General features: G+C 35.0%; 2 protein-coding genes across 2 annotated transcripts; both read right to left on the bottom strand.

The window, feature by feature from the left end:
- Positions 1–1,159: 1,159 nt before the first annotated feature.
- LOC148273141 (coiled-coil domain-containing protein 13) lies at positions 1,160–5,807 on the bottom strand. The gene is made up of 4 exons (XM_088239077.1): positions 5,636–5,807; positions 3,505–4,140; positions 3,130–3,348; positions 1,160–1,965 (listed from the first exon to the last, which is right to left on the bottom strand). Exons 1-4 carry the CDS (start codon positions 5,759–5,761, stop codon positions 1,237–1,239), a joined length of 1,710 nt encoding a protein of 569 aa, XP_088095203.1. The 5' UTR covers positions 5,762–5,807; the 3' UTR covers positions 1,160–1,236.
- A 1,387-nt stretch (positions 5,808–7,194) lies between these two features.
- Positions 7,195–10,274, bottom strand: RpLP2 (ribosomal protein LP2). Its single transcript, XM_088239080.1, has 4 exons — positions 10,214–10,274; positions 9,704–9,876; positions 8,541–8,633; positions 7,195–7,358 (listed from the first exon to the last, which is right to left on the bottom strand). Exons 2-4 carry the CDS (start codon positions 9,873–9,875, stop codon positions 7,288–7,290), a joined length of 336 nt encoding a protein of 111 aa, XP_088095206.1. The 5' UTR covers position 9,876; positions 10,214–10,274; the 3' UTR covers positions 7,195–7,287.
- Between the last annotated feature and the right edge of the window lie 223 nt (positions 10,275–10,497).

The following is a 10,497-nucleotide window of genomic DNA, read 5'->3' as shown; positions in this document are numbered from 1 at the left end:
TCGAGCTTTCCAGATACTGTAGTGCAATATAAATGTTTCGGGAGGGTAAGATTCCTTATCTCCTGAAACACAGGATCTGTAGGTTTTAGTCGAGTTAGTAAAACAATAAACCTAAATTTTGCAGTCCAACCATGACTAAATTTCTGAACAGTTTATATTTGAATCAGTTCAACATCGTTTTATAAGAAAAATTGCATGGAAGATGGGATTGGAAAGAGGAGACTATTCATATTCTGATATGGAGAGGTTTTTAAGCATATCAAGTCTTGAAAAACGCAGATGCATTGCAGATATAATCTGCATGTATAAAATTATGAACTGTCTCATTGATGCCCCTGAAATTTTGCAAAAGATTCTTTTTAACGTTCCCACCCGTAGACTAAGAAATAATGAAATGCTTTTCCTCGGTCACTACAGGACCAATTATGGTGCACAGTCGCCTTTGCCCAGAATGATCAGGCGGGTGAACGATCATCAAGATCTTGATTATTATGGTGTAAGGATGTCTTTCTTTACAAATCAGCTAAAGAATCTGTATAGTTAGCCTATGCTTTTTACTTAATCTAAAAAATCTATCATCTGTCTTTGCTGCTTATTTCTGTTCCTTATATTTTTTATTCCTTTGTAAAAATTTCTTTTAATTGTAATGTTTATAATGGACTTTGTCCGTAAATAAATAAATAAATAAATAAATAAATAAATATTTGTAGTATAAATTGTGTATAGAAAGAATATTATTAACTCCCCTACTCGCCTTTCTGGAATGAAATGTTTCATAATCATTAATAATCATAATCATTTTATCATCCGATCAATGCCAAAATCGCAAATCTTTAATAAAATCACTTTGAGATAAATTGAAGTTTGAAACGGGAAACTATATTTTATTTGTATTCCATAATTATTTTTTCCCCTTTCCTCCTGCATTCATAATAAATTAGTGTAAAATCTGTAATTGGTCTTCCTTTTTTAAATTGTTCTTTTGTACCTTGTATTTATATAAAGACTATGATTTCCTTAATAAATTAATAATCCATGACAGCTTGATAATATAATCTGGTCTTTTTAAACTATTTTGCATTTGCTGTTTTAGTAGTGTAAACTATTGTAAACCAAAATTCAGATATGCAATTGTGGCCTGGCCATATATTGTTTTATAATACCATTAAAGTAAACTCATGAACATTTATTTTAATTTAATATAATTAGTACAAAGTATGATTCAAATAAATCAATTCAAAGAGCATCTCTGGTATCTTGAAATTTGGCTAAAGCTTCGGCGAAAGTCTTTTTCGAGTTGACAATCATTTCATCGATGGATTCGAAATCTGCTGCGCGTTCGTCCTCCAACAAGTCTAACTGGGTATCTAAAAATTTAACCTGTTCCTGAGAAATCTCCAATCGATTTTTTAATGTTTCGATTTCGTATCGTTTACAATTATCGGGGCAAACATTCAGAGCTGCGCTCTGTTTTGTACCCACTTTAGCCGTACTCGGAACTGACGTTTTGGCGGAACCTATGGATGATACAGAACGAGTTTTACGCCAAGATGTTTTTGAATCCTTGGCATCTACTTCATCACAAATTCTATTGTTCATTTTACAACACTTTACCTTCAAATACCTTTTCTCCAAATCCGTATACTTTCTTCTTTCTTCGTCCAATCTTTTATTTGTCTTATCTAGCAGTTCTGCCAAAACTTTGATTTCATTATCAGCCGCAATTTGCAACGGTGTAAAATATACTTTTTGTAAAGAGCTCTCGATCACTTTTGTCAGCTGGTTATTTAAGTATTCAATTTTTTTATTCCGTTCTTCGAGTTTTTCGTTTAAAGCTTCCACGCGATATTTTTCATTCTTGAGATCCTCAGCAATCAAATTGTGGGATGATTGAATATCTTCGTTCGCTGTTGTAATATCTTTTAAGAGATCTTGATATTGTCTTCCGACGGTTTTTTGTTGTAACTAAAAATAATTATGCATTAATAACTAAATTAACACAGTATTTATATAAATTACTCAGTGTGTGGCCACAGTGGCGAGTGTTTACAACGCGGGCCAGGAGCTCGCGCACGTTTCAAGTTCTGACCACGTGGTTTGCGGGAAGTCAAACCAGATTGATCTTGACACGCGTGACACAATGTTTTGTGCTACTTGTGTAGATTTGCAAAAAAGCGGTGTTGTATAGTATATAAAGTAGCAAGTAAGAAGAAAGTCAACCGTAGGAAACTGGACTCCATCCAAAGACAAATAGCTATCAGGTCATGCAAGGGATACAGAACAATCTCCCTGGTATCAGCTCACGTTTTCAGTGGATTTCCTGATTTTAGGAAGTTCAAATTTAGGAAGTGTGTCAATCGACCCACTACGAGTATAGAATATTCCTCCTGATCCCAACACTTGAAGATAATTAGCAAGGTAAATAATATATCGTCACATAGGCGGAAACATGACCTATCTCATTTTTTGCACTTTACAGGAAAGACAAAAAGCTGAATAAGATATACATCATGTTGTCTAGAAAATTTGATATGTCATGTTAATATGAGTCGATTTGTGGCGCCTCTTGTGGGAGTTTGTCACAACTGAGTATGCAGGTCGATTCAGAAGGCTACAAAGCTTTTTACATACTTATCTCATTCTGGTAAAAACATGAGATTAGTCATGTTGCCGCTTAAGCGACGATATGCAACTCCCACCTAGAAAATCAAAATTTCCCGGAAACGACCCGTGCTGTGTCCCACACACCGCTCCGCAAACGCTCGCTACTGCGGCCAAGCACTCTGAATATTCACAAGTGCTAATTAACACTCCAAAAATGTAATCAGATTCTGTGCTACTTGGGTTATACATTTTTGATTCATATCATTAATTGTAGTGCTTCCACACTTATAGATTTGGAGACAGGGATTTGCAGTCTAAGCTTAACTGAGTCGCACAGTTTAAACCTGTGTTGTGCCAGCAGGGGGAGCAAGATGTCGGACCCTCCCAATTATTTTTTGTATGAAATGAGACTACGCTCTGTCTGCTTGGTTTTATAATTTAATACACTTGTTGCACAATAATTTGAACAACCTTGAATATGCATTTCTTGAGGACTTACTACATTTTTAAATAAAGACAACTCACGACCAATTCTTCTTTGAGCTTATCATCATCTATACTTTTGTCAGTAAGGTTTTGAATGGTTTGTCGAAGTGCCACTCCTTCAACTGTTAGTATTTTGACTCGGGCAATTGTACCTTCCAACTTTTTTTTAAGATCATTGTGTTCACTTTGTAAAGTTTCGAAATCTTTGATAGTTTGATCATATTGATTTCTTCTCTTCGCTTCAAGATCTCTGATAACCTAAATAAAAGGTAATATAAAATTTTAATTTATCGATTATTACTGTACAAGATCATGCAGAGTGAAAAATATTTTTTTAAATTCTAATTGGTAAATAATGAATAATAAATCTGTTTTTAAATTATTGATATAACTCAACTAGTTATTTTAACAAACCTGGTTGTTGTTTTCTTTCTTCGATTCAGCTAAAATATTTCTGCTCTTACCAAACAGTTTCTCTTCCAGCTCTGATATTTTGTTTTTCAAAATAATAATTTCTTGCGATCGTCCTTTAAAGCCTATGGGATCAGAAGCCAGTTTTTGGATAGACGTGAAACTGGGACCTATCTCGTTTTGCAGGTATTTGTTGGCCAGCAACATTTCGTTCTTTAAATCAATTTGCTTATTTCGACTTTCGATAAGCTTTTTAGTTGTGTTAGCTAATTTCTCCCGTAATTCTTTTAATTCATCTTGACTCGGGATAACTATATTTTCTTCTTCGAGTAATTTAGTTTCTGATTCCGTTTTGTCTAATGTTGCCTTGTTTTCGATTTCCATTAATTTTCTTTCAAGAGCGGCATATTTAGTTTTGAATGCTTCGAGTTCAGCCACCGAGTGCCTATTTTGTTTGCATAATTCTGTAACTTTAGCGCTGATGACTCCGGCAGATTTGGCGGAAAATCCCGGTCCACCGACACTTACAATATTCTTAATATTTTCCTGTAGAGAGCTAATGGTTTTAGACAGCTCGTCAATTTTTTCATCTCTTTGCTTGATGAAATTGCGGAGATCTCCATTTTCAGTTGTAAGTGTCTATCAAATAAGTAAAAGATGTAGTAATGACTAGCTGTGATATGTTTATTAGCTAAATATTTATAATATGCTTTAGGTTGACCTTGAGCTCCACATCAAAAGACAAGTCTTGTTTAACATCCTACAAGGTTAAACGAGATGTTAAACAAGATTTGTCAAGGTTGTTAAACAAGATTGTAATTGGAGAATGAGACTGGAAACAAAGCAAACAAACATACCCTGGGATGCAGCGTCAAGGAGAAAAGAATCTAATTATAATATCCTCAATGTTATTAAGAATATCTAGTAAAGCAAAACAAAATTATTGTCACATAATATATTCATACACAAATCAATTTTAATGTCACATAATATATTAATACACAAATCAATTTTACTCTCACATAATATATTCACCCGATGTTGAATGTCTTCATCATTTATTCATATATCATTTTTTAAAATCTGATTATCAAACATAGAAAAACAATTTTGATTAAACACTAAATTCATTTAATCAGAAATAAAATAAAAATGTGAATGAAAAATTGTTGGTTCACTCATTCAAAAGCTCTGTAACGTACGCGTTACCACGTGTTGCGCTGGTTCGTCACCCACGTCTGCCGCAGTCAGGCTTTGCGGCGTAAACGAGGAGCCAACCTCCCAGACAACTGCGCCGACCGCAAGTCAACCTCAATAGCCCTGAAAAGGACTTTCAACCCGGTCCAAGTGGTGTAGAGAGGCGAAGGCAGTCAGCTGGCAGAGCGGAGCAAAGAGCGAAGTGCAGGAGGGCGAACAGGGCGGAGAACTCAATGAAACACGTCTGAACTGTTCAGAGTTAGGAACTCAACTGATTTATTGAGGCGAAATACACGCCTTATAAAGCGATGCGCGTCGGGCCCTGTGAGTCAGCCGTCCCACCCGCTCCGGCTGGCTTGGAGTGGCTTACCCCCACCACTCGCCACATGCCGCTGGCCGCAGGTAGCGCAAGTACGGGCTATTTAGTCGGCAGCCGCGGCGCGCGCAACAGTAAAATTACAATATAGTGGCCCTTCCTAGGGCTTAATTTACACATAATATTACTTTATATTTAGACATTCTAAGGCTTTATTTTGCCCCGGTATTACTGAGGCCAGGCTCGAAAGTGAATCATTTAACTTTATTGGGAGCCTAGCGCTCAGTCGTACAAATACTGGGGATTCTAGCTAGTTTACATATTTTAGTATATTTTATTCATTTTACGCATCCGGAACAAGCTCCTTAGTTGAACAAAGGAAAATAATTGCAATGCATTTTTATTTTCAATGCAGAGCTCATTTTACTACAAGCATAGCTAATTATTCATGAGACTTCAACTGACAAAGTTCTAGAATTCGTTAACATTTAAGTATCTGAAGAGCTGCAATAACGTAGCGTACTTCTATGGATCGTCCCTTAGCAATCCCCCTTCAGGCAGTAACTCCGCAAGCAGAGATCTTATTGAGCCATAAACCTAACGATTCTCGGAGAAACCTACCTTGATTTGACCTAATAGATGCTTATTTAATTCCTCTGGATACATGTTATCCAATGATATATTATTTTGGTTTGGTTTACTTTTAGCATCTTGGACCACATTTTCAGGTTTCTTTTTTGCTGACATCTCAAATTATAGTTATGCATCACAGAACCATTTCAGCTGTCAGAAGGCCGACAAGATTGACTTTTGTTTTGAAATCATTTTTGGAATGTTCCATGTACTTTTTTTTATTTTTGATACTTACCTACACAGATCTTTATTGAATTTTTCAAATCCTGCAAGGTAAAGTGACAAATGAACATGAAGGTTTTGATGTTAAAAAATTACTAGGCAAACATTACGAGGAAAGTGGAAAAACTGTCCCTTCCCGGATGTGTAGCTAGTACACATTGCATTGCATCTAATAACTTTAATATCTATATAAATATAATAAATTAGGGGTAAAGATTTTTGGTATTTCTCCGATATGAACTTACGTATCAGTTAAAATATGTTATCATAAAATAATTAATACTTATTGGAAACAGAAAAAGCATTTTATCAAAAATCAGATATAAATCACCAATACATTAGAAACCAATGTGTCACATGTTGCAGCGCACATAGAAAGAGAGTAATCCTTATATATAATTGTCTCATACGTTCTTTACATCCCACTCTAGACAGTACAGGTATATTCGGGAGCATCAAAGTTGCCAGAGCCCGTTAGGATTTTGTTAGGGGCGGTTCTTTTGTCCGCCCTACGAGCACGAGCTAATGGTTTTTTCTAATTAGATAAAATACATTATCACGAAATTGAAGCAATTGCCTATGAATTTTGCAAATTTTCAATTTAAAATTTCTTATTTTTTGCATGTGTAATGGACTACACAGCACCAGTTACGTACGCGTTAGCATAGATGTTTTTGGGACAGTAGAGGAAAGGTTAAACAGTGAAACAATTTTAGTCGAACATTATGTGGGATTTATATGTGATGGTAATATGGAACCAATTTATTAGGTATTTTAAAATCACTTATTTACTATTAAATTGTATAGAACGATAATTAAGAAGGCATATTTTTTTTAAGTTAAGACTAGAAGCAATGTGTTTCTTTTTCAACCTGACAATTATTAATTTAATTTTTTAAGAATTTCCAGCAATATTTTTAGTAAACTCACGGAACACATGGTTACACTTAACGGAACGGAACACATGGTTAACTACATTGTCAAAATATGCTAAATATCGAGTAGAAACATAATAGATCAAAATAATAAAACCATAACAGAGCAGAAAATTTTGAGTAAGATTGAATGAATTCTAATTTTACTAAAAGTTTCCACAATTAATGCCACTAGTGTATGTATAACTAGCCAAAGTAACAAAGGATATACTTGTGTACTTGTCAACTTGTGGATAAAGTGTAAAAATAAATATTAAACCGCTCGCATATAAAGCTGGAAAAATTCACATGCGTTTTCTATGATCGTGACAAATTTATTGTAGAATGGTGGCACCTTTCATTAAACTATGCACTTGATTTTAGGAAATTAGGAAAGATTGAGAAAACATATTTGTTACACAATTTTTATTTCATAGAAATAATTTGTACAAAATGTGTTTGTGAATGTCAAGGTGTTGCGATGTATAAACAAAGGTCGTCCTCTTAATCGAAGAGACCGAAGCCCATATCATCATCAGACTCGGAATCGGCCTTCTCCTCGACCTTCTTGTCCTCTGTAAACCAAAACATACCATCATTAGTACCACGAGGAAGACGGGCGGAACAACGATTGTTAAACAGAAATATTCAGAGTAAAATATACATCAAGATTTCTCAGTCGAAAGATGGTATAAAATAAAATCATCATGTTGGGATGTCGCTATTGATAAACTTGTTGGGCATGCAAAACATACGTGGATATGTAAATTTGTTGCAACAGAGGGAAAAAAAATTGAGAAGGGAATACATGAATATCATTAAGTGAGTGAAAAAAACAATGTATCGTGGGTATACTGGCAAAAAGCTTTAACTCTCAAATCCGTTTTGAGAAATCAAGCATTTAAGTTTTGTTCCAATTTTACTCTATTATGGGTCATTATTATTTAATTTGAGAATTTAACCTCTTTTTACATTGAAGTATAATCTACAAAATTGAAATGTTTCTCCATTGAAAATCAATGGTGTAGAGCAAATTTTCTATTTCTAAATCTCCTCCAAAATCACTCGAAAACGAGTGGAGGCGTATAAAAAAAAAAAAAAAATCTCCTCCAAGTTCAGGGTAATAGTAACCTTAGTAATGGGCTATTAGGTAGGGGGCAAGTGCTCTCACATGCTCACGCTTAACCAATATTCCTCGGGGAAGCAGCTTCTTTTGTAATATAAGGCATCTCATTCGCATAGTATCAGAATCTACATCTAGATGTTTCAGAAAGGTTCATTCTAGCAAGGTATTCGATCTGCAGTGCCCTGTGATAATCCTCACTCGCGATAAATGTCTGGTTTTGCAGTTCATAATAATATCGACACTGTAAAGGTTAAAGACATTAAAGCACAATTCTGGAAAAATAAGTTTCATTATTTCAAATGTGTTTTAAACCATTTGTGTTGGTCTAGTACACATTCTGGCAAAAGGATTTGAACTGCTAACATCTATTGACTTAAATCCAAAAGGATTCAAGTCAATAGAATATGTACGAGTATAAGACCTATGCAATTTAATTTTAACACAATTGAATAAATAAAATCTCTTTTTCCAGAATTGCGGGTTAGTGGCTTTCTCCTGAACACGGTCAACATGCTCATTGTAATTTGTAAATATATGTAATTTGTTTGCGGCCGATATTACCATACCTCGGTAGAATACCTCATACAGTGGAGAAAAAGAGTTACTGATGATAGCAAAATATTATCCTCACCCTTCTTGTCTGCTGCTGCTGCAGCTGCTGGTGCCGCGGCCACGGCAGCCACCGCTCCTCCCCCTGATGGCATGGAGGACAGCTTCTCACGTCCTGCAAGGGAAGCGCGCACACTCTTATACTATGGGTCGGTGCTACTTGACCGCATCAACTAATCCGACCAACTAATCTCAGATAGGTGGACTCTCAGCACTGTCAATCAGCCGAAAGATGGTATGATAAATGAATCATCATGATATATTGATATATTATGTAAGGGGCTATAATTATAGTTATAATATCTAAGGATGGTTGGAGCCACATTTGGCAAATAGGTAATGGGATTACCCGGCTATGGTACTCCGACTGAAGCTTCGGCTTTAGCTAAAAGCTCCCTTGGTCAAACGTTTGAATAAATAAAGAAAAATCATCACTTTTGGAAAGGTAGAATTGATTTATTTACAGAATATACTCGATACATAAAACCAAATAGTAGACTAAATTTATATTGAGATTTATACTTTTTAGTCAATGTTGTGTTTGAACAAAGTTCTTCGATTTTAATTGCCGTTCAGACGCATATAAACCATCAATCAACCCCGATGTTGGACTCTATAATGTAATTCGAAACACCTGAAAAGAGTGCAACGACACACGGCATAACTAAAATACTGATGATCGGTTGGACATTACTGACTATGTTTAATAATGTAAACATCTTCAGTCTATCATCTTTCATTTTTTAACACAATGTGTAGATAAAATTTCATGTTTTTTGAATAATTATAAAACCCTTTGTCTTAGGTTTTTTCAAAAGTATTACACATTATTATGAAAAACCTATGTGTTAATGAAAAACGTTTTAATGTTGGGTCAGGGAAAATATTACATTTGCATACACGAAATGGAGTTATACTAGCATCTCAACGTTTAATTACAACAGTCAATGTAATGGTAATATTATAACAAATTTTGAACTTATCGGAAAATCAAACGAGACATATTTAGAGGAACACTGATAAGGTTTTACCCAAACACATGGTGAATTTACAAATTTAACATGTTCTATTAATCTAAAATCAACTGCTTTGGAAAGCTAAAACAGATTACTTAAAAAAAAATGTAGGCAGCTTTATTGCACGAGCAGAATACATGTATGATTGAAAGGAAAGGGGGTTACTTACCCTTGGTAATGAGTTCTTCTACATCCTTGCCAGCAAGGTCGGCGATTACTTTCTTCAGTTTGACACCATCGGCTTCGATACCGACAGAACTGAGGATCTTCTCAATGTCTCCGGACGTGGGAGCTGCCTTCCCTCCCAACACAGCGAGTAAATAAGCGGCCACGTAACGCATTCTGTAAAAAGGTAACTTTTAATCACACAAAACCTTCCTAAATCTCCCGCCATTTCACAAATAATTCGTGACATTGTCGACATATTTCACAGCCGTAACTTCTAGCATTTAGTAAACTGCAACACTCGTGATATCATTAGAATTCATATTGCAATAACACTTCACTTCAAATGATTCACACACCAAAATACCACATTGCTTCGCGGAATCCGATGTCATCCAAACAAGTGAATACAATATAAAATTGTATTGAAAACACAGAGCAACTTTGAGCAAATCATATTAATAAACAATAAATATTTTCGTTGTTAATAACGCTTTTCCACTAAAATACTTACTTTTAAGTCGTAGATGACACGAAACGTGTGAGATGCCGGCGCAAATAAAGTTCACAACCCCGACAACTGACGGAAAAGAAATTGCTTAGATTTTTTGACTTAGACGCGGACCCATTTCCGGTGGTATTGCAATATTATAAACGTTGATGCGTTGGTGGCTACTTTTTTTTTTATTCGGGGCTAAAAGGTTTTAAAATGCAACAAAAACATACCCGTTTTTCTAAAATTAAAACTAAGAACGGAATAACACACTCATTATTTTAATTTATGTTTTTTCCAATTAC

Source organism: Micrasema longulum, unplaced genomic scaffold (assembly GCF_059751315.1).
Source record: "Micrasema longulum isolate JH-2025_06_02 unplaced genomic scaffold, ASM5975131v1 h1tg002063l, whole genome shotgun sequence".
NCBI classification, from domain to species: domain Eukaryota; kingdom Metazoa; phylum Arthropoda; class Insecta; order Trichoptera; family Brachycentridae; genus Micrasema; species Micrasema longulum.
Note: the sequence above shows the minus strand (reverse complement) of the source record. Positions and strands in the feature narration are given on the sequence as shown.